This window comes from Zootoca vivipara, chromosome 6, assembly GCF_965207765.1.
Source record: "Zootoca vivipara chromosome 6, rZooViv2.hap1.1, whole genome shotgun sequence".
NCBI classification, from domain to species: Eukaryota; Metazoa; Chordata; class Lepidosauria; order Squamata; family Lacertidae; genus Zootoca; species Zootoca vivipara.
The window spans coordinates 23,194,668-23,219,132 of NC_142589.1; the positions used below are offsets into that span (position 1 = coordinate 23,194,668).

Consider the following 24,465-nt stretch of genomic DNA (forward strand, 5'->3'; position numbering starts at 1 on the left):
CAAGGGCTTGCAGAAGCCAAGGCCAGAGCTTGATCCTTTGTCCCTCTTTGGCCCCACCCCTTCAGTCGCCACAGATTCTGTGCAGGCTGAAATATTCCATTGGGGGGAGAGTGTACAAATCAAGCAGATTCTTGTTTTATTGATTTGGAGCACTTGGACCCCCACTCTTCAGCCAAAAAGGCTCCCGGATTGGCTTACATACAGTCAGTTAAAACAAGACAGGCCCTCCCCACTCAGGCTTACAATTTTCAAAAAACACAAGGGAAAATGGACAGGGAGGGAAGCAGGAGGATCACACTTGAGGACAAATTCAGTTCTTTGTATAATGCCCAGCTGGCACAAACCAGATCATAGACCTGTGGAGTTGGAAGGGACCCAAGGAATCTTCTGGTCCAACCCCCTGCAATGCAGGAACCATAGCAAATATGATTGCAGATTAGCATTTTCCTTCTGTCTTGTGTCTACAGTGGTGGACTTGCTGCTGGTCTGAGAGGCAGTGTGATTCAGTGACTAGTGTGTGATGTTTAGGCATGTGAAATGAAGTGGGGTTTGTGGAAGGTAGGGATGTTGTGGAATCTCATCAGAATGGGAAATAGTACCGGAAATTATGTGGATTCAAACAGGAACAGAGTTCAGGCAGGCAAATGTGATTGTGTACTCACTGTTGTCACTTTTTTGCCACTCCCCCCTCCCCAAAATGGCACAAATGATGTGGAATCACGTAGCAATATCACAAATTAAAAAGGTAAAAGGGCCCCTGACCATCAGGTCCAGTCGTGTCCAACTCTGGGGTTGTGGTGCTCATCTCGCTCTATAGGCCGAGGGAGCCGGCGTTTGTCCGCAGACAGCTTCCGGGTCATGTAGCCAGCATGACAAAGCTGCTTCTGGCGAACCAGAGCAGCGCACGGAAACGCGGTTTACCTTCCCGCCGGAGCGGTCCCTATTTATCTACTTGCACTTTGATGTGCTTTCAAACTGCTAGGTGGGCAGGAGCTGGGACCGAGCAACGGGAGCTCACCCCGTTACAGGGATTCAAACCGCCAACCTTCAGCAAGCCCTAGACTCTGTGGTTTAACCCACAGCGCCACCTGCAACTAATCACAAATTAATTGCATGTAAATTTGGCCACAGCAAACAAGCAAAAGAAAAAAAAAGTGTTTGTGTGGAATTCAAGCTGCATCATCATCATTGTCATGAATTTATATGTATGCCGCTTTTCCATGGTGCGACCGTGTTCAAATCAGTTCACAACAACTTGCAGAATAAAATTAACAACATTTCAAGATAATGCATGAACAGCTGCAAAACAGAATACAATTTAAATGAAAAATCATGCTAGTATCAATATGGCAAGCAAACATTTCATGTTAATAAACACCAAAACAAAATAAAATACAATACATCCAAGTAGCAGCAAAAACAATCCTGCCGCCACCCCAGCAGAGGATTGGGGGAAGGCAGGGGCAATAGCTTGCCCCTGGTGGTAGCAAAACAGAAACGACACTCCTTTGCATCCCTCACTGTGGGTGCGTGACCCCCCCCCAAGCCATGGTGAACAGGGGTTTGAGACGGAAAGGAGCAGAGCCTGGAGGCCCCAGGGAGCAACCCCAAGTGAGCAGCTCTGTTGGGATCCAGAAACAAAGGTTGGGAGATGAAATGATCAGATCCCTAGGAACAGCAGGTGCTGATCTGATCTGATCATTTCTGATCTGATCATTTCATCTCCCAACCCTTGTTTCTGGATCCCAAGGGTTGGATCCCAATAGGTAGATCTCTGTCTACCTATCTCAGTATAGTCACTCTAGACCAGGCATCCCCAAACTTCGGCCCTCCAGATGTTTTGGACTACAATTCCCAACTTCCCTGACCACTGGTCCTATTAGCTAGGGATCATGGGAGTTGTAGGCCAAAACATCTAGAGGGCCGCAGTTTGGGGGTGCCTGCTCTGACGGGCAGCAATGGCTCTTGTGGGGTTTCAGGTAGAGAAACCCCAACCTGGTGCTGCTGCTGGGGATTGAATCTGGGACTTCCTGTGCAAAGCAGGTGCTTTACCACTGAGCCACCATCCCTTACTTCTAGCATCTTTCTTTGCTGCTGAAACTACAAGGAGAACCAAAGAGGCACAGGAGACCTACAAGGGGGCTGAAGGGAATGAGAGAGCTCTAAGGATCTGGAGGGCATCCCTTGCTAAACACCTACCTGGAAATGTGCCCTTAACAAGTTCATTTTGAAATGTGGATCCCAGGGTACCCCTTGGTTTCCTGCAGCTGTGGATGAGGACTGATAGATGTTTCCTGTCTGTGCTGATGTCTCTAGGGAAGATCGTCCCCTTAACCTAGCCAGCCAGTGTTAGGATGAGTGGTTGTAAGAATACAATGAGAACCGCTTTTGTCGAAGATTTGAAACACTGAAATAAGTGGCTGGGAAAACCTTGCCTGTCCCTCATATAATAATAAATCATTATTTATACCCTGCCCATCTGGCTGGGTTTCCCCAGCCACTCTGGGTGGCTTCCAACCAAATATTAAAAACAATACAGCATCAAACATTAAAAACTCCATAAACAGGGCTGCCTTCAGTTGTCTTTTAAAAGTAAAACAGTTGCTTATTGCCTTGACATCTGCTGGGAAGGCCCTCGGCGCTAGACCTCAGTGTCCGGGCTGGACGATGGGGGTGGAGACGCTCCTTCAGGTATACAGTGTGTTGGGTTCCAGGGCCAGCTTAATCCAGCCTCGACCGTGCCCACACCTGTTCTGTCTTTGTTCGGCAGGTAGAAACAGAAGACGAGAAGAGGCGTTTTGAGGAGGGGAAAGGCCGCTACCTCCAGACCAAAGCCAAGCGCCAGGCAAAGACCCAGCCGCTCACTCAGCAATGACCAATCTCAGCTGGAGCCCCTTCTGGGAGGAGAGAGCCACCATCAGCACATCCACTCAAAAAATTTCACTTTGGGCATTTCAACAGCAGAACCTGACCGGTAGCACATAGAGCCCCCATGGCACCCCAGAGAAAACCACCATTCTGTCATATCTGTACTTGTCGTAGCTAGTCCAACCGGCACATTAGGAGCCACGCTAGGCAGCCAGGGATGCCCTTGGAAAGGTGGGGTGAGGGGCTTTGGGACAAGGGAGTGGGGGTGGTAATCCTGCTGGGGGGGTTATGGGGCTTCATTATTTTGAAGGCTACTCCACCTAGGAGGGCTGCTGTATGTAACAAGGGTTTTTTGGCGGGGAAGGGGGGGTTTGCCTTGAAAAATCCTGGCCAGCTTCCCCTAGCCTAATGCCTTCCAGATGTCTTGGGCTTCCAAGACTGATGGGACTTGTAGTCCAAAGCATCTGGAGGACACCGGGATTGTGCGGCAGGCTACCCTTGTTACATGCAGACGAACTGAACACCTGGCTGGGACAACACAAGCACTACGTTGTTGCACTTACAGGGGGGGGCTGCTCTCCCCACCCCCCAAAAAGGCATTAGCTTTCTCTCCGAAGAATGATGGGGCCATTAGCACAGTTTTTCCCCCAGGGCCTTGCATCTTTGTTATGCTCTTGTTTCACACCCTTCCCTTCCTCTCAGCAAACACCAAAAGCTGCTTCATGACAGTCACAAGCCTAAAAAACAACTCTGTTCTCTGTATTGTTATCTGGCAGTCTCTCTTCGTCCTGTTCCATTCCTCTTGACTATACATATGTATATGTATATGTATATGTATATGTATATGTATGCATAATTTATTTAATGACTATTGTGAATAAAGACTCTATGCCTTTATTTCAGTGATGGGTTTCTGTTAAATTGCTTTGGGCAGGTAGAATATGCAGGCGGCTCTCAACTTACACAGGCGGCTACATTCCGGGGATAGTGTGCAAAACCAAAATTCTGTACAGTGGTGCCTCGCTAGACGAATTTAATTGAAAAGGGTGAGTTTGGGGGTTCTGATACCGTAGTGCTGTTCCGTTTCAGCTGTTGTGACTGGCGTGGATTTGTACAAGGTTTATGTCGCCAACATTGAGTTTTGCGCTTATGGAAGCAGTGAGCCAGCAGGGGTGGGCAATACCCATCCAAGAAGCATTTTTTTCTTAGCAGCTCAGATATCTTCAGAGTGGGCTTCCTCCAAGGTGAGGGCTGCAGTGGGCCTGGAATCTCACCTCTTCCCAACCACACTGCCTTCTCAAGACATGAGCTAAAGGGGCATCACGAAGGATAGGGGGCTTTCCTCATTTTACACCCAGTTCTGCTGGCCAAGGGTCTCGATGAAGCCTCACTGCTGTGGCCTGGGAAAGCACTATGCATATGCTCAGAGGCACACTAGCTCGCCCACGCACCTCGCACCCAAACAAGGAGGCCCAAGCAGAGCAGAGCGGTGCACTCTGCGTATGCTCAGAGGCGCTCACGTACCTCGCCTGCTCCTGAGACTCGAGTTCATCTGAGCAATGCACAGTGGGGCCGTGCGCCTCCTCCTCGCCCGTGGGATGATTCATGGAGGCTGCAGAGTGAGCCTCCTGCGCCTCCCGGTGCGCAATCGCCATCTTCGGCCGGGACTACCGGTGGGAGCTTAGACAGACCGGCTCGGAAGTGCGGCCCCTCCCCGGCTAAAAGAGAACGGAGAAGGGAGGGGAAAGAAGCCATCCCTGGGGTGGAGACACAAACGCAGCCCCCCTCCCCGCGTGTCCAAAGCGCCTTGGCCAGAAGGCCCCCTCTCCACCCCGAGCAACTCCCCACCCGGCCCGATCCTGGACGAGCGCGGAGCAGAGGGGCGGCGAGAGGAGTCTAAGCATGCGCTTGCATGCCCCACCCCCGCCCAGCCCGGGCAGGCGGCGGCGGCGAAGAGCGCGAGCGGCAGGCGACGGCAGAAGGAGCGGCAGCAGCGAAGCGCCCGCTTGCAGACCGGAGCTCTCGCAGGTAAGGCGCCCCGCGTGGAGCGAATCCCCGAGGGCGCGTCACGCTGGCGCGCCAAGATGCTAGGGGGATATGGATTCCGGTGGAGGGGGGGGGAGTTCCTTCAAACCCCCCCACCACCTCGTGGTGTAGGGACGACACCCCCATCCTCCCTGCGGGGACACTCCCTTCCTCCCCCCCCTCGCCTTCCCCGTGGCGCGTAAGGCAGCGCGCTCTTTGGGGGCCGCGGAGGGTGGGGTCTCTCCCCTTTGCAGCCGAAGACGGTGAGGGGGAGCGACCTCCTTTTCAGCCCAGCCATCTAAGCTGCAAGGAATGCGACTCCCCCCTCCCTTTTCCCCTCCTCTCTCAAACCACCGCAAGTTTCTTTCTTCTCCGTCTAGATTTTACAAGGGGTGGGGTGGCGAGGATGAGCAGGCGCGCAAAGGACTAGTCTTTACTGCTAGTTCTCAAGACGAAGCGTTTCTCTTTTGGTTCACCCCTGGGAGGCAGGGCTAGGTGGGCCTTTGGCACGATCCAGCTGCTTCCGGGCTGGTCTTTAGGGTCTTCCCTACACCCCCCCGCCCCCCGTGGACCAGGCCTGCCACAGAGTCCATGCTCTTCTCACTTGCAGTACTCAATGTAAGAAGATGATTACTGTATTATTATTATTATTATTATTATTATTATTATTATTATTATTATTATTATTATTATGGCTTTTGTTTGTTTGCAAACGGGTCGATTTGGGATTCTGTAATCCTATTGCATTTTGTTGTAACTCTCCCGTCTTTGATTGAGGCTGCAAAATTGGCATCGTCTACCCCATTTCCCTCCAGCTCTTTCTCACAACCAGCCAGTTCCTCAGCTGACACTGGCTTGGGAAAGGAAGGGTGTGTGGGCCAAAGTAAATCCAGGGAGGGGGCAACTGTGGGGGAGGGAGGGTTACTTACTTGCCCTGATCCTTTGTTAAGACATTTTGCAAAGATGTCTCTGTTAGCATTGCGAGGAATTTCTGGAATTTGCTGGGGGCACCTACTATCAATGTCTGAAAAGTCCCTGAAGCAGCCATAAACTCTTGTAGTTGCATCCTCCAAGAGGATGTTTTGTGTTCACCCAGCGAATGAGGGCTGTGTTACTTGATTGATGAATCAGTTAGTTTAATTAAGAGGGTTCCCAAACTGTGATCCCATATTTAAGAAGAAGCAGCGGCTGTTCTTAGGACCTGGTGGTTCATTCAGAAGATGAGTGGGAAGGGCCAGTATTGACAGGGGGAAGAGTTGCCACTTGAGAGGAGTGGAGAGGATTAGCAGCAAAGTCAATGGGAGGCTAGAATTACGACATTTAATCTTGATTCAATTAATAATCATACATCATCAAGTGCAGCTCATTACAATTGCTACAACAGGCATAAAAACCATTAAGGCCATCAGCAATTTTCAAGTGGACTGTGAGTGGCGGGGGGGGGGAGTTTGGGCACCACTTGTCTAATAGATTGCAAGGTTCTGATTAATTTTATAAAAAAGCACCAGATGCTCATGCGTAATTTTGTAATTCAAGCACTTAGAGACTTTAGATGGTAGATGCCACCTTAGCAATGTAAGAGGAAACCCCCCCCCCAGCTTGGTTTGGCCAGAAGCCCATTTAGTCTAGCATCCTGTTCTCACAGTAGTCAATCAAATGCCCTACCGGCATGTCCACAAACTGGACATGAGTGCAACAGTTGCTCTCCCTGCTTACAATACCCAGCCTCTGTTATTCAGAGATGTACTGCCTCCTGGATAACTCAGTTGGTTAGAGGGTGGTGTTGATAATACCAAGATTGCAGGTTTGATCCCCAAATGGGACGGCTGCATCTCCCTGCATTGCAGGGGTTGGACTTGGACGATCCTCGGGGTCCCTTCCCAATCTACCATCCTGTGACAGCAGAGGCAAGCATAGCCATTGCGGCCAGTAGCAATGAATTTGTCGAATCCTCTTCTAAAGCCATCCAAGTTGGTGGCCATCTCTGCACCTTGTTAGAGCGGATTTCTTAAGAGCATAAGACAAACCTTGATGATGAACGGCCCATCTTGTGCAGCATATTCTTGTGCAGTGGCCAACCAGAAGCCTTGCAGTCAGGACCTGAGCTCAGCAGCACTCTGCCTCATTCGTGCTTCTGGGCAACTGGTGCTCAGAGATGGACTGCTTCTGAACATGAAGCTTCCATATGGCCACCATGGAGGATGGGAACAGATGAAGAAGCCCCATAGTCAGGCCAATGGCACGTCTAGTTCAGTGTTGTCTACACTGACTGGCAGGAGCCGTGCAGGTTCTACCAGCCCTCCCTGGAGATTGAACCAGGGATATTCTGCATGCAAAGCAGATACTCTGCAACTGACCTTGGTGCTTTGTCTAATAGCCATCAACAGACCCCTCTGTAATGGAAGAGTAGAACTGGTTTCTTCCTCGCCTTCTCTCTTGGAGAGAAAGAAATGCTTCTTCTAAGAGGATGCCAGGCAGGTGTCAGCTAAGAAAAAACAACGAAAGTTTGCATTTTGTGTGAGAAGCCTTGTTCTTACTCGTAGACAGAATGGTCCATGGGTTAAAGCACATACAATTCACTGGCTAGGCTTTCTTCTGGATGTTGAAGTCCATGAAATTTCAGGTGTTCTCTGCCGTGCATAGGATGCATTAATTGGTTTAATTTCCTTCATATACCATCCTGACCCTAAAGTCCAGTGCACAGTACTAAAAACGCAATTGATCAGTAGAACACCTAAAAATTGCATTTTTCCTTTAAAAAACAATTCAACAAGGCTACATAGTGAAAGAAATGTTGAATCCCAGATCAATAAAAGTGTGGGGGACAGCTACACTTCCCAGTGGAAGGAATCTCACATATGTATAATATTTAATAATAATAATAATAATAATAATAATAATAATTTAATTAGGTATCCTGCCCATCTGACTAGGCTGCCTCAGCCACTCTGGGTATGGGTATGTTGGGAGACGGACGGCTGAAATATCTTTAAAATTCGACACTCTGTGATGGAAGTGCATTTGCACCGGGTGTGTTGTTTAGGGAGGCTGCAGCGAAGAAGAAGAAGGGTCTCCACACCCCTTCCAGGTTTCCTACTGATAACCACTGAGTCACGACTGCCAAATCAAATTAAACGGGCCTGGATCCAAAAGCACACATCCAATTGCTTCAGGAAAAAAGGGCAACACTCTCCCATGTCTTGATAGCCTACATAAAAAGCAGCTTGCATCTTTCTTGGTCACGCTCTAGTGTGACCAAGTAAATGGTCTCCGGGATGGTTGCTGTTTAGAGAGGAGCCCCCTTTTAAGATTCTAGGCTGCCTGGTGAGCATGAATTTGGAAATGCACTCACTCCAGAGGCGACATGTGTGGCTGTAAGAAGTGGGTGTCTCCACTGAGTGTGTTCAGCTCCTCCCCCAGGGATGCACCCCTTAATTTTCTTCCCGTGGCACCTTGGGAGGACAGTAAGGTGCTGTGCTCAGGGACAACACAGTGACTTTTCCAGCTGCCAATAAAGACTCCGCAGGCAGTCCTGCCCCACAGGGTTCTAGCATTGCGCAAACCCGCCCTCACTCACCCCGGCAGGCACTTTGGTTCTGAATGAAAAGGAAAAAATAGGCACAGGGATTGCTCTCTTCCAACCCAAACAGCCATTTAATCCCTCAAAAAGAAGGCGGTTGAAGTTGACTTGCTGACACCCACACACACACCCGAGGACCCTGGTTTGCTTTGGCATGCGCTGTTTGGGCTTTGTTTGCGATTCTCCCACAGCAGAGGATACCCCCACACCTTTTAAAGGAACTGCGTATAAATTTCCTGCCACGAATTGCTTTGAAGGGCTTGCACTAGATGAACCTTGGGGTCCTTTCCAACACTACAGTTCTATGAATATGGCCTCCTTGCTACTCACTTCCTGCCAGCGGTTCATCTCGGAGTGCCTGGGGCAGGTGGGGCAGTGCATCTAACCTGGCATCATCAACCAGGAGGGGTGAGCAGGTCTCCCTCCCCAAATCTTCTGGAATCTTGACTTCCCTTCCCAGGAAGGGTGAACCTTCTGCATGCAAAGCAGATGTTCTGCCACCGAGCTAAAGTCTCCCCCCTAAAAATAAAGTAAGGTCCTCATCCTCAAGGTTTTGAATGAAGTGCTGAATTAAATAGGATCACCGGTCTATCCAGCTCAGTTCAGACTCTGCAGTGTTTCAGGCAGAGAGTCTCTCCCAGCCCTGTCTTGAGATGCCATTGAGGACTTAACCCAGGACCTTCTGCATTCAAGACAGATGCTTTACTAATGAGCTATGGCCCTTCCCCAAAAGCACTCCCCCTGTCTAGTTTTGAGCACTGATTTGTGCACCTATATTACTACTACTCACCTGCCAACCTAGCAGTTCGAAAGCATGTCAAAATGCAAGTAGATAAATAGGAACCGCTACAGCGGGAAGGTAAACGGCGTTTCCGTGCGCTGCTCTGGTTTGCCAGAAACGGCTTTGTCATGCTGGCCACATGACCTGGAAGCTATACGCCGGCTCCCTCGGCCAATAATGCGAGATGAGCGCGCAACCCCAGAGTCGGTCACGACTGGACCTAATGGTCAGGGGTCCCTTTACCTTTACCTTTATTACTACTACTACTACTACTACAGTCTTATTCTGAAAAAAGAGGCCTCAAGCCAGGTAGAAACTAATCTAGATTATCTGTTTTGGCACAGGTTTTGCCACTGAAGCATCTTGTCCGAAAATGCAGTACCGGGAACTTGCGGAAAATTAATTAGTTAAGCTCAAGCAGTGCTAGTGAGGGCTTTCTTTGTGTGTGTGTGTGTGGAGATCCCACTGCTGTTTCTTTCAAGCTTCGCTGGTGTTCCTCCCTCTCTTACGGAGGCATTTATCATCACCCTCGCTGCCCACTCAGCCAGCCCTGCCTCCGGCTGCCCTGTGAGCATCCAAGAGGCAGTGATTTATCAGCGCTGTGTCTTGCAAATTGGTTGCAGCAGGCCACTGTGCCATCTCTCCCCACCACCACACCGCCGCACCCCCCCCCCCGCAGCAATCTTCCCCAAGGGCCCAGATGTAAAAAAGGCCTTTTACAACTTGGAAGAGCTCTGCTGGATTTGGTGGGGTTCGTTTGTCATTTTCCCTCCAGTGCTGCCCTAACCCTTCTTCTTTAACCTTAGAGCTGAGAAAATGCTCTGTGGCTCTCAAAAACTCGCCCTTTGTTTCGTGATTGATTTGTCTGCTTTACTTGCGGCTGCTAATAGAAGGAAATTGAAGCTGTCTCCACCTGGGTTTTTCCCTGGTGAGATTATAGAATTGTAGGGTTGGAAGGGACCCCAAAGGACCATCTAGTCCAGCCCCCTGCAATGCAGGAATCGCAGCTGAAGAATCCCTGACAAATGGCCACCCAACCTCTGTTTACAAGCCTCCAAGGAAAGAGACGCCACCACCTCCTGTCCCACTTTCTGGCAGCTCTTACTGTCAGAAAGTTCTTCCTAATGTAAATTGGACAGTGAGATCATGGCCAGGCTAAAATATTTTGCTGCCTGAGGCGGAGCAGCAGGTGTCACTATACACCCATACATGGTGCACAGTATCCCTGAGCATGCGCAGGGTTGACTTTCAGGGCTCATTTCTTTTCAGATCTGTAGGTAGATCAAACATAATATCTATGCTACTATTCCCCCCCAAAAACTCTTGTTCCCATTGGACCACAGATGAGGCAGGAGCTGAATGTTTGCTCTAAAGGGCAGCATATCCTTCAGGTTTATATATCCTTTATCTCCCCTTCCCTCTATTATTAATATTAGTAGTAGTAGTAGAAGTAGCAGCAGCAGCAGCATTAGTATTATTTTGCTTTGCTTGCAGAGCAGCTGGGTGCCTTACAAACCACTGCCTCTATGTGCTCCGGAGACCTTTTTTAAAAAAAAAAAAAAGTTTAAATAATATGTACATAATTGACCATTCTTGCCACTAGATTGTGTGTGTGGATTGGGCTCTTTGCCCACCCCCCAGAAATGCATGTTGGCACCCTATAATTCAGAGTCGGCCCTGACAGCACCGCTTCACTCCCCCACCCCTCTGAAAGTCAGCCTCTGTTTGCATCTACAGTGGTACCTCGGGTTACAGAGGCTTCAGGTTACAGGCGCTTCAGGTTACAGACTCTGCTGACCCAGAAATAGTACTTCGGATTAAGAACTTTGCTTCAGGATGGGAACAGAAATCACACAGCGGCAGCGGGAGGCCTCATTAGCTAAAGTGGTGCTTCAGGTTAAGAACAGTTTCAGGTTACAAACGGACCTCCAGAACAAATTAAGTTCTTAACCCGAGGTACCACTGTATCTGTGGTACCGCTGGATATGTACTCGATCTGTTCCAGGGTGCTGTTCTCACCCCAAAAAGTATGTATCCGTAGTGGTGCTTCCGCGCATGCGTGAAGCACTGATAGAGCGCTTCTGTGCATGCATGAAGCAAGCAGGAATGCTTCTGCGCATGCGCGTGCTGCAGAACCCAGAAGTAAACACTTCCGGGTCCGCCGCATTCTTAAGCTGAAAATACGCAACCCGCAGCAAACATAACCAGAGGTATGGATGTGTGTGTGTGTGTGCTCATATATATGTATATGTGTGTGCTCATATATATGTATATGTATATGTATATGTATATGTATATGTATATGTATATGTATATGTATATGTATATGTATATGTATATGTATATGTATATGTGTGTGCTCATATATATGTATATGTATATGTATATGTGTGTGCTCATATATATGTATATGTGTGCTCATATATATGTGTGTATGCTCATATATATAAGGTAAAGGTAAATGGACCCCTGACCATTAGGTCCAGTCGTGACCGACTCTGGGGTTGCGCGCTCATCTCGCATTATTGGCCAAGCTCATATATATATATGAGCATATTTCCTGCCCTTTGGCTTGGTGGGGGTGAGGGGAGCCAGCACCAATGCCATCCATCCCCCCTCCCCCATGCATTGCAGGGGGTGGACTAGATGAGCCTTGGGGTCCCCTCTAAACTCTACAATTGTATGATTCTAAAAGACGTCCCTGTCCAAAGCAGCCACTATCCTGGGCTCTGGAAAGCTGCCTGTCTGCAATTCCCAGGGCTTGTTAAGTCAGGATGGACCCAGAATAGATCACTTATTGACGAGGAGTAAATGCTTTATTTGATTTCTGCTAAAGAGTTGTTTGTGAGGGTAGCAATGGCTCCCTTGATTCGAGTGGATGTGCAACTGGCACAACCGATCTGGTGCAGAAATGGGTGTGTGTGCGTGTGCTGCTGGTTGCTCTTTTGGCACTGCACTCATGTGGCTCCAAGTTTGGTATTTCATAGGTCTCTTGAGGTGGGCAATAATCAGGGAGAATTCTGCCAAAAGGCTCTGTGACTCTGAAGAGTGACGGCATTTGAAATAGTTGCCAGAGCAGAATTCTGCCCAAGACTCCGTTTCCACAGGGAAGGAGAACATAGGGAGAAAAGAAGAGCCTTCTGGAGGCAGGGCAGAGCCATCATGGCTAGTAGAGCCTTATCCTCCAATAATATGTCTAAATCTCTTTTGAAGCCACCTACATCTTAGAGCCCAGGTGGGTTTGTATGGAAGAATATGGTCCTACAGATAGCCTTGACCTAAGTCAAAAAGGGCTTTATAACCAGCACTGTTGAATTGTGCCCCGAAACAGTGGTTTCTTCAAGCACTTCAAAATACAGTCAATTCACGTACTTTTTATATTTTGAATTTGAATTTCTATATGGCTAGCCCCCTTGTGGATTTCTTTTTAGATCAGGTAGGAGGGAAATAAATGTTCTGACATGTGAGTGAATGAATGAATGAATGCCAGTGGGTGTGGTGCTTTCTACAGGTCCCTGCCCCCAAGGTCTTTACAGTCTGGAATTCAACACACAGTCGGCAAAAGAGGAAGAAGAGGGAAGCAGAGGCACAAGCAAACTGGGCAAGAGGGTGCATTATTTTGATCGCAGGTGCTTGGGTTACTTGCAGTGGGGAATCAAGGACAGCTTCTGCAAGTTGAAAGGCTGCCAAGAAGCCGCTGTGTTGCTGGGCCAAGAAATTTCAGACCTGCTCCTCAGCTCTTCCTAAGCAGGTCTCTCCATTTTGGATCCTACACCCTGTCTACTAAAACCCACAGAAGTACTGCTACCCTCAGAAGTGGACCTCACTCTTAAATTTCTGTACCATCCTTCATCTGAGCACCACAGGGCAGCTTACAATATAAAAACACGAAAACACATAACATAGTAACAAATAAACACAATAGCCTCACACAGTTTAAAAGGCCATCAATTGTTTAATTAGTCAAAGGCTTGGGAGAAGAGGAATTTTTTCACTTGGTGCCTAATGATATGAAACGAAGGTGACAAGCAAGTCTCCCCTTGGGAGAACATTCCACAAGTGGGGAGCCACTGCAGAAAAGGCCCACTCTCATGTTGCCACAATCCAGGCCTCTCATGGAGGAGGCAGATGAACAAGGTTCTCATGATGATCACAGAGTCCAGGTTGGTTTCTAGGGCAGGCATAGGCAAACTTGGCCCTCCAGATGTTTTGAGGCTACAATTCCCATCACCCCTGACCACTGGTCCTGTTAGCTAGGGAGGATGGGAATTGTAGTCGCCAAACATCTGGAGGGCCGAGTTTGCCTATGCCCACCCTAGAGGAAGAGGTGGTCCTTCAGATATTGCGGTCCTGAGCCATTTAAGGATTTACAGCCAAGTTGCTTCTGTGCTGACTGTCCCCCTGTAGAACAGCCTTTCACAAGCCTGTGGCCCTTCAGATATTTGTGAACTATAACTCCCATCAGCCACAGCCAGCATAGCCCAGTGGTCAGGGATGGTGGTAGTGGTAGTCCAAAATGTCTGGGAAGCACAAGATTGGAGAAGGCTGCTCTAGAAGGAGGAAGCTACTCCAGATGCTAAGCCTTTAGATGCCAGATGCAGCTCTCAAGAGGGTGGAATGTCCTGAAGAACTCTCCAGGCTGGTCTGTAAAAGCTTAGCTGGTGCACCAGGCTGGTGCTGAGGCAACTTGTCTCCTGTATGGTTGCTGGCTGTGGTCCTGAAAGTGTGGTGAAAATATGTGGGCCGATATCTGCTGTGCTGTCCATGGTGCTGAACCTGCCCCAGTCCAGATTAGCACCAGCCTGGTCTTGTTCCCTCTCACCTGAGCCATTGCCTCGCTGGGGTGATGGAATCCCCAATGAATAATAGGATCAGAGCAGACCTGGGAAAGACCCTGGGGAGCTGGTGTTAGCTTGAGAGGGCAGTACTGCACTTTTTAATTCTGGTTGCCTCATCTCAAAAAGGAAATTGGGAGAATTGGAAAAAGGTTCAGAAAAGGGCCATCAAATCCCAAATTTGTGGGCATCCAATGAAGCTGGATGTTGGAAGATTACGGACAGATAGAAGAAATGACTTCTTCATATAGTGCATAGTTCACTGTGGAACTCTCTCCCACAGGATTAGCCAAATCCATGGCTCCTAGCCATTATGGCTCGGCTCTGCCTCCACAGTTGGAAGCAGCAATGCTTTCAAATACCAGTTGCCGGAAACCGCAGGAGGGGAGAGCGCTCTTGCGCTCAGATCCTGCTTCCTGGTTTCCCTTTGGGGCATCTGGTTGGCCAGGATGCTGGGCTAGATGGACCAGGGGCCTGATCCTCCAGGCTCTTCTTATAGGCTAACAGCCTCACTTTGTGCAGAGGAGCTGCCTCTGCTGTGTATGCTTTCCCTAGTAGTGCAGAGCTGCAGTAATGCTACAACTTATTACCTTGTGAACACAGAGCCTCCCAGGAGATTTCAAATGTTGGCACTTTGCCAGCAGCAGGGGCCGACCCCCCCCCCCGCCCCTCGGTCCCTGGAGAGGCCCAATACCATTAGCGGGAATCACTCCTGTGAACCGAAAGAGCCCACCTCCCCTTTCCTGCCCCAGCCAAAACGCTCTGCAAACCTCTCGCCTGGCCTCTCTTGCTCTAATTATTATTTTTTGTAATTGCCAATTCCCCAGTCACAAAAGGCAGCCCCGTACAGTGCCAGCCAGGGTATGAATTATATTTCTGGAGAAGGCGAAAGATCCATTATTCACCAAAGAGGCATAATAATTCCCCGGGTGCTCGCTTGAATGCCGTGCACTTAATCACCCAGGCAAGCTATTTGGGGGCTCGATGAGGCTTTGCCCCCACATGGTGCCTGCGATTCCATTTCAATTACACTAGGTGTGCAGACGTGTTTTGAACACAGAACACAGCGGCGAGGCCAAGGTGCCCAAGAGATGCCTGAGGTTGCTTGCCTGCTTTTTTTTTTAGCTTGCTCTTGAGCAACAGCTGGGTTCTATGCTTCGGGGTTGTGCTTTGGAGGGGAAGGGGAGAGAACCACAAACGTACAGCTGTGCAACCTGTAAGGGACAGTTCCCGAACAAGCTGTTAAAATGAAGGGGGGGCAGAAACGCCACACAATTGAAATTCTGCCAGAGCTTAGAAAAAAATAATAATCGATAAATTCCATTTCCAGTGCTAGACCTTATGTTCAGAACATGTGAACTCTTAATGAGCCCCAGAGGATGTGCAGAGTGCCTATTGCTCACAGCAGTCCTAAGCAGTCCTCGCCAACATACTGAATTGCAGGGCAAGGTGTCCTGCTCCAGGAGTCCCAGAGTCCCAGCAGAAAGGATTTTTAGAGCAGAGAAGGAACAGGCTGTTCAGGGCAGAAGTAGCCAATGGGATGTTGTTGACTCTCAGCGGTCCCAGCATGACCAGTGGTCAGGGATGGTGGGAGTTGGGAGTCCAGCATCGTATGGGAGGAGCAACATACTGCTTACTCCTGCTTGAGGCCTTCTGGTTATAGAATCATAGAATTGTAGAGTTGGAAGGGACCCAAGTGTCATCTAGTCCAACCCCTTGCAATGGAGCAATCACAGCTAACCAGCCCCCTGAAATCATAGCTTCTTATGTTTGCCAGTCCTTAAGAGGACTCGCTAGGAGTGCTGCTTTTGCAGAGGCAGAAACACTGCCATTTCTTGATAATGATGATGTAGTCAACATTCATGATGATTGACCTGTATATTTAGGACCTGGTTGAACATGGTGTTGGTGGGCAAATCTCTCCAAGCTTTGTCCAAAATATTTCTGTTCAAAGCAACCTGGACTTGGGGAGGCAGAATCCTTACGTTGGCATCTTGCATATCCATTTCCCAACTTTCTGTTACTGACCACGGTGATGATGCAAACAATAAAAATTGCTGGGAATCGCAGGAGGTTGATACCATCACCCCTCAGCATCCTTTCATGCTGTGCAGAACCCGTCAACTCCCTGATTTTCCAGGGAACTTGAGACAATAGAACAGCTGGATGACAGCCGGAATGAGGATGGAAAGGAACATGTGGTGAAATGATCGAAGTGATGGAATAGCTCCCCTATGATGAGAAGTTGCAGCATCCAACCAAGCTGAATGGCCCATCTTGTCCAGCATCCTGTTCTCAAAGTGGTCAACCCCATGCCCCAGTGGGAAACCCTCAAGCATGACCCAAGAGCTCTCGCCCGCCCTGTGGCCCCCAGCAGCTGGTGTTCAGGTGTTCAGAAGCATCGCTGCTTCCAGCTGTGGAGGCAGAGAATAGCTGTCATGACTAGTGGCCCTCAATTGCCCTCTCCTCCATGAATTTGCCCGGTCCTCTTTAAAGCCATCTAGGTTGGTGGCCATCACAGCCTCCTGTGGGAGTGAGTTCCACAGTTCCTGTGCCTGCATGAAGAGGTTCTTTCCTTTATCTCTCCTGAATCTTCCAACATTCAGCTGCTTTAAGGTTCAAAAGGATTTTAGCTGTTCGGTTTATCAGCTAATCATTGCCATCTAGAGTAGCTTTTCTGGCTGGGGCTGATTTATTTATTGCATTTAAAGCCCACCTTTTTCTCCAAGGAGCTTGTGGTGTCATACACGGCGCTCCCCCTCTTCAATTCATTCCCACCACCACTCTGCGAGGTAGGCTAGGCTGAGAGGCTGTGACTGTCCCAAGGTCACCCACTGGGCTTCGTGGCCATGTGAAGAAAAGAGTGGGATATAAATGCAATTAATGATATTGGTGATGATGGGAGTGGTGGATTGGGGCAAGGGAGAGTTGTCTTTTCCAGGTAGAGTTGATAGAGTCATAGAATCGGCCGTCGAGTCCAACCCCCTGCAATGAAGGAATCTTTTGCCCGACGTGGGGCTCAAACCCGCAACTCTTGGGGTTAAGAGTCTCGTGCTCTACTAACTGAGCTATACAGACAGTTCGCTTGCAAGGTGTCTATTTAAAGCCTGTGGTTCATAGTCTCTCTCTTTAAACCCCGCCGGGTCTTCGCACCGCCAGCACCACCCACTCTGCAGGGACAGCATAAATAAATACATGGGGTGCCTGCCATTGTAAGTCTTGGCTGCTACTTAAAGGAAGTGTTGCCGGGGCGGGGGGGGGGTGGCGGCGGCTGCATTTTGCACCTGAACTGTATGTAGCCCAAGAAAACTACCCGGGCTATATTTATCTCCTTGGTGTTGGATGGGTTGCCATGGCAGTCAACGAAGAGAGGTGTCAATGGGGGGGGGTGTTAGCAAAGGAAGCCTGCTGAATTTCTCCACAGAGATACCCATGCACACACACACCCCACTGCAAGTCTTAGTTATTTTTAGCTAGCTTCTCTCACATCCGGCAGGTAGCCGAATCCTTCCTCTCCCTCATCCTGCTCATCTCTGAGACGGGATGCTCTCCAAAAGTGGGTGTTCCACTGCTAGACTAGATAGTGATGCTGTCCCAAGCATTGCTGCAAGGAAGGGAAATGGATGCCATAAGGAGATAAAAAGAGTGTGCTGGATCAGGCCACTGGTCCATCTAGTGCAGCATCACCAGGTACATATTCTGGGGAAACCCGAGCACAAGAGCACTCTGCCTTCCAGCAACAGGTGTCCAACTGTGGAGGCAGAGCATAGCCATCACATCTAGGGGCTGCCGATAGCCGTCTCCTCCGTGAATATGTCCGATCCTCTTTTAAAGCCATCCAAGTCAGAGGCTGTCGCTGACTCCTGCGGGAGAGAGTTCAGAACCATGAGGACTAGCACCCTACTTTATTTTTAGGGGAGTGGCCATAGCTCAGCAGTAGAGCGTCTGCTTTGCATATTGAATACTCAATCCTTGGCATCCGGCATCATCTCCATGTAGGGTTGGGAGATACTCCCTGCTTTGAACCCCAGTCTGTGTTGACAGTGCTGAGCGAGATGGAGCAGTGGTCTGACGCAGTCTTAAGGCCAGTTCCTAGGAACCCTTTTGAGTTCTGCTGGTGCAGAAATGAGAGCGTTTGAGCCTTGGGACAGTTGCTCAAACAATGAGAGTTTTGCAAGAAAAGGAATGCAGTCAAGGGTTGGGCTCACCGTGTTCAGGGTCAGCTGTGAGGCAGGAGAACTGATAATGGAGTTTGTCCTGAGGGCCAGCATGGTGGATTCCTCCAGGAACAGCGTATGCCTTTTGACCCAGCAGGGTGAGCAGCTGACTGTCTGCAGCAAACGGCCAAGCGCTCCCAGGAGGAAACAGCACCACTCCCTTTTCGCCCCCAGCCTTGCTCCTTGGGAATCGTGCAGAGAAAAAAATGTAAAATAAATAGCAAAAGACATATTTCATTAAGTCTTGCTTAGAGCTGCAGGAAGCTTTGCAGATTAAATATTAAATCTCACCCTGACAGATAATGTCACATCCTGAAGGTCGAAGGAGAATTTTTGCTTTTTCAAAGCAAAAGATGGAAAAGAAGTGGGAAAATGTAAATGTTAGCAAAACAAAAAAACCAGCCTCTTAATTTGGTGTGCATATACTGTGAGGAGGTGGTGATAATCTGCCTTAGAGCCAGTTCTTGACAACCTTTCCCGCTCTCTACTGCTCTGCTCTCAGCATTCTGTCACACTCTAGTGTGACCAAGAAAAGGGTGGAGCTAGGCAGATGAAAGGGGGTGATTGCTGTGTAGAGTGGGGATGGCTGAGTTCTCCATGGGTGGGAACTCAGGCCTGGGGTGGGGGTCGTGAAAGCCGATGTGGTGTAGTGGTTAGAGCATCAGGTTAGGACCTGAGAGAGATCCGGGTTCAAAGCTCAAGTCAACCATGAAGCTCACTGGGTGGCCTTGGGCCAGTCGCTGCCTCTCTCAGCCTCACGTACCTCGCAGGGCTGTTGTGAGGATTAAATGGGGAGGGGGAGAACCATGTGCACCATCCTATAAAGCAGGCTTATATAGGAAAGCTGAAAGCAAGGCCCAAGTGCAAGAGCAACATTCTCCCCTCCCATGGCTTCCAGCAACTGGCATTCAGAAGCATGGCTTCCTCCAGACAGGGAGGCAGAGCATAGCCATTGTGGCTAGTAGCCATTGGCAGCTTTATCCTCCATGAACTTGTCTTATAAAGCCATCCAAGTTGGTGGCCAGGTTGGGACAACTGTTCTGACTCAGCTCTTTAAGAGAGCCCTGCAGGATCAGGCCAGTGGCCCATCTAGTCCAGCATCCTGTTCTCACAATGGCAACCCAGATGCCCCCAATGGGAAACCATCAAGCGGGACAGGAGTGCAACAGCACTCTGCCCACCTGCGATTCCCAGTAACTGCTGTCCAAGCTTTGCTTACTCAGTACGTGTCTTGAAGGGTTAGAATCATAGAGTCAAGGAAATGTAGAGCTGGAGGGGACCCCGAGAGTCATCTAGTCCAACCCCCCGCAACGCTGTTTTACGGGAATGTTCCAGGCTGTTCTCTCACCTGTAGTCTGAACGGTTCAGCCACGTTATTCAGATGCCTCCCTGCAGTGGTCATGGACCCTAACAGGAGTCCAAAATGATGGGCGTTTTGTCTGTTTGGGAGGTGCTTGGGAGCTGATTTGGTGCTCTTCTGAGCATTCCTCCTTGACCACCTTTATTGAAGATCCTCTGGAGCAGAAGTATTTCCTTCCTTCCTTCCTTCCTTCCTTCCTTCCTTCCTTCCTTCCTTCCTTCCTTCCTTCCTTCCTTCCTTCCTTCTTTTCCTCCTCCTCTGCAGCCAGACAGAATAATAAGTAGACCATTTGAAGGGCCAAGCCAAGATTGGGGATTTGGAAGCGGATCAGGACCAGGTTGCCAAAGCTCAATGGAGGCAGCATCGAGGGTGGAGATTTCAGCAAAATGCTGAAATGCAAAAAGCTGGAATGCTAAGAGAGCAAGCTGTAAAGTGAGCTCAGGAGGAGGGGAGCCCCCAGCAGCCAGCACCCCTTAGTAAACAAGCTTTCCTCATTTCGGCTGCTTCAAAGGTCTTTTTGCTAGCAATGCGTTTGACTTCAGAAGCATGTATTCGAGGACCGTCAGCTGATGAATTGGGCCTTGCACTATGTGCTGGGGGAGTGGGCAGCTATGTGCAAGTGGGTTGACTCAGTGGATTGTGTATTTGGATGCTCCTTGGGGGCCAGGGCCGGGGCAGAGGAGGCTGTCAGGTTGAGCCGGTGCACTTCAGAATTTAGCACTCCACCACTGACTTACACTTACCTAAGCCCCAGGAAGCGAGAACTGGCTCTGGGGCAGAGCATCTTGCTTGGCAAGGCCAAGATCCCTGGTTCGGTTCCCAGCAACTCCCAATAAAAAAGGAGAATAGAGGCTACTGGTGTGGGGGGACTAATGGCTTGGCTCAATATAAGGGCAGCACACTCGATTTCCAGCCACCATGACTCCAAGCATTGTCTAACATGGGGGCAGTGGGCTTTGCATCGTGCCTCAAAAACGTGGGTGCCCACAGTTCAGTAAATCGGAGGTTGCTCCCCAGTTGGGAACATTATATCTGTCTGGTGCTGTTGCTGCTGCTTTATGCTAATCTCAAGAGCCCCCTCTGGGGGTTAAAAGGGGTTTAACATAAGAACATAAAATGAGCCTCCTGGATCAGGCCAATGGCCCATCTAGTCCAGCATCCTGTTCTCACAGCGGCCACACAAATTGACCCCATGGGAAACCCGCAAACAGGACCCGAGCACAAGAGCCCTCTCTCCTCCTGCGGTTTTCCAGCAATTTATATTCAGAGGCATAGATGCCTCCAGCTATGGAGGCAAAGCAATAGCCCTCCTGGCTAGTAGGTAGCTATTGGGAGCCTTCTGCTCCATGAATCTGCCTAATCCTCTTTTGAAGCCATCCTGAGTTGGTGGCCATCACTGCCGTCTGTGGAAGTGAGTTCCACAGTTTAACTATGCATCTGAATACTGGGAACTGCAGGGGGGGGGGGAAAGGGTTGTCTGGCCTGGGACCACTGCAAGAACAAGATGGTGGACTAGATGGGCTTAATCCAGCTGGTTCTTCCTATGTTTTGTTCCTCCTCTGTTTGAGCCTTGCAATCCAGCAGGATATAAATTTCACGCAAACCTTTTGCATGCGGCGATATTCTCTTTGTTTCCTGAGCTCTCTCTTGTTTCTCTTCCAGAACCATGAGCCAGAGGACCACCCCGGGCGCTGCTTCCCCATTGGTCCTTGGGTGGGATCCCCCCACTTCCCTGATGCACCCTTGATGGCCCCGGCCCACTTGTAGGATGCATCTCTTCCCCTCCTTCTTCCTGGTACGTCATCCTCACCTGGCCTCGCCAGATGGCCACTCCTCCCTCCGCCATGGATGATGAGCAGACCTTGAACAGGAATGCCGTGGCTTGGCTGGTTTGCTCGGGGCTCTCTGTCCTGGCCAACGGCTGGGGGATCCTCAGTGTGAGCGCCAAGCAGAAGAAATGGAAGCCCCTGGAGTTCCTCATCTGCACGCTGGCCGGGACACACATCCTTAACATTGCCATTCCCATCACCATGTACTCGGTCGTCCAGCTCCGCCGCCAAAACTCTGACTATCAGTGGAGCGAGGGCCTCTGCAAAGTCTTCGTCTCCACCTTCTACACCTTGACGCTGGTCACCTGCTTCTCGGTCACCTCCCTCTCCTACCACCGGATGTGGATGGTCCGCTGGCCAGTGAACTACAGGCAAGTCCTGTCTCTGGATGAGTCCCGCGGTGGTCGCAGAATCATAGAATTGTATAGTGGAGATGAAACCCCCGGCAGTGTAGGAATTACAGCTAGAGAAGGGCTTTCACCATGGAAGGTGCAGCAAGCTTGTCTTCTGCTGCTCCAGAGAGGAGGGCCCAAACCAATGGATTCAAATGACAAGGAAGGAGGTTCTGACTATAAACACTTGGAAGAGCTTTCTGACGGCAAGAGCTGTTCAGCAGTGGAACAGATTACCTTGGAAGGTGGTGGACTCATCTCCACTGGAGGTTTTTAAACATCTGCCGCAAAAATTGTTTCCCAAACTTGGGTCTCCAGCTGCTTTTGGACTACAGCTCCCATCATCCACTGATCCTGCTAGCTAGGGATGATGGGAGTTGTAGTCCATCAACATCTGGAGACCCAAGCTTGGGAAACCTTGTGCCAGAGGTACTTTTGCTGTGATTGCTGCACTCCAGGGGGGTTGGACAAGATGACCCTTGGTGTACCTTCCAATTCTACAATTCTAGGATTGTATGGTTGCCATCGCCAAACAGACCTGGGATGATCTGTTTCACTTTCAACCGAAAGGATACGGAGAATGTGGCTTTGTCCTAAGGGGAGTGTCTTTTTTTCCTCCCCTCTCTAGGTTAAGCAACACCAAGAAGCAAGCGGTCCACACCGTCATGGGTATCTGGATGGTGTCCTTCATCCTCTCCACGCTGCCGGCCGTGGGCTGGCACGACACCACAGAGCGCTTCTACGCCACGGACTGCCGCTTCATCGTCACCGAGATCGGCCTGGGCTTTGGCGTCTGCTTCCTGCTCCTGATCAGCGGCAGCGTGGTCATGGGCGTGGTCTGCGTGGCCATCGCCCTCTTCCAAACTTTCTCCATCCAGGCGGGCAACAACATCGACAAGAACAAATTCAACGTCCCCACCATCGTGGTGGAGGATGCCCAAGGCAAGAGGCGCTCGTCCATTGATGGCTCCGAACCCATTAAGACTTCTTTGCAGATCACCTACCTGATCGCGGGGATCGTTTTCATCTACGACTTCCTCATGGGCTTTCCTATACTGGTGAGTGTGGTTGCAATTGCTGGTGGTACTAAGTTGTCCAGGGTCTCTGCAACCGAAAAAGGGCTTGGAAAGAGCTCTTTCCAAACCGAGTGAAAGGGCAGGAAAATGGCAAATGCAATCCCATGTAAACAAGTGTAAACTGATGCACGTTGAAGCAAAAAACTCTTACCTTTACCTATACGCTCTGAACTGGCGGTGATGGACCAGGCACGAGGCATTGGCGTAGTAAATAGCTGAATGAAAATGTCGACCCAGTGTGCAGTGGCTGTGAAAAAGGCGAATTCCCTGCTACTTAGCATTAGGAAAGGAACTGAAAATAAAGCAGCCAGTATTAATAATGTATACAGTGAATACAGTATACAATTCTCGGTCGCCACCATGTTTGGAATGCTGTGCACAGTTCTGGTTGCCTTGCCTCAAAGAGGAAAAGGTTCAGGAAAGGGCAACCAGAATGATCAAGGAGAAAAGAAATGTAGTTTTTAAAGGTGCTGAGAGTTGTTAGGAGAGTCCCATATCCCCCTCACCTACCTACAATTCCCAGGGTGCTTTAATGATCAATCTCTCATCACAGGGGACTTTGGGAATTGTAGTTCAGTAAGGGGAGTGGGGCTCTCCTCCCAACTCTCAGCAGCCTCAGCAAACTACACTACACAGGATGCTTTGGGGGAAGGCCTGACTGTTTACAGTGGTATGATGCAGGTTTAATATACAGTGCAGATGGGACCACACACACACACACAGAGAGAGAGACTTCCAAGTGTTCTTGGTCTCCCAACTGTCATCAATTTTGGCCGTCATCCTTAACTGTCAGGGAAGATGGGAGTTGGCCCCCAACAACATCTGGAAGGCACTAGGTTGGGCAATGTTGAGCAGTGCCCCCAGATGATATTGTCTGACTCCCCCAAGGCCTCCTCTGAGACCTGAAGGGCACCGGACAGAGCAACCTGGTGTGACAGATCAATAGGCTGATGCCCAGAACTAGGCTGACGCCCAGAACTAGGCTGACTTGCAAGCAAGAAATTCCAAAATAGTTACCATACTTCCCCCTCTGCTAGAGAACCCGAGTTTTTCAAACAAAACAGATCCCCTGATGCCAACAAGGGACCTGTGTGTATCCCTCTCTGGAAACCGGGGTACGTTTCAGGCACATCTACCCTAGTTAGCAAGCTGCAGTCACTCCACGGGCATTGCAAGGCCCTTGGATTGCTGGGGCTTTCATTTCCTCCCTTATCTGATAAAGCAAGTCCCGAGGAGCACGCCTGTGTTGCACATGGTTTCTCCACTCCCTTGGAAAACAGCCCGCCTGCCAAGACTGGATTCCAAGCCTCTCACAGTCCGCCTTCCCAGGACCTCCCTGCAGCCCACTGAGACAGCTCTGGCTAAACATAGCCGCTGCTGCTGCCTCGCCATCAGCTGGAAAGCAAGAAAAGGCATCTCGGAGGCTGGACCCCAACGAGGAGAAGCCTTACGTTCCGGTGCCCCATGTCCTGGTTTGTTCTTATTGCTCTGGCATCGCGCCC

The 24,465-nt window shown here is 49.8% G+C and overlaps 2 protein-coding genes across 3 annotated transcripts in view; both read left to right on the top strand.

The window, feature by feature from the left end:
* Window positions 1-3,765, top strand: part of ACOT7 (acyl-CoA thioesterase 7) — a 68,144-nt gene extending 64,379 nt beyond the window's left edge. For both annotated transcript variants that reach the window (XM_035119371.3, XM_088671782.1), the window contains exon 9: window positions 2,771-3,765. In XM_035119371.3, coding sequence (XP_034975262.1) covers window positions 2,771-2,875 — 105 coding nt within the window. In that variant the 3' untranslated portion in view covers window positions 2,876-3,765. The remainder of the gene's footprint in view (window positions 1-2,770) is intronic.
* Window positions 3,766-4,457: 692 nt separating this feature from the next.
* Window positions 4,458-24,465, top strand: part of GPR153 (G protein-coupled receptor 153) — a 28,467-nt gene continuing 8,459 nt past the window's right edge. The window contains exons 1-3 of the mRNA XM_088671781.1: window positions 4,458-4,896; window positions 21,329-21,866; window positions 22,516-22,945. Coding sequence (XP_088527907.1) covers window positions 21,490-21,866; window positions 22,516-22,945 — 807 coding nt within the window. The 5' untranslated portion in view covers window positions 4,458-4,896; window positions 21,329-21,489. The remainder of the gene's footprint in view (window positions 4,897-21,328; window positions 21,867-22,515; window positions 22,946-24,465) is intronic.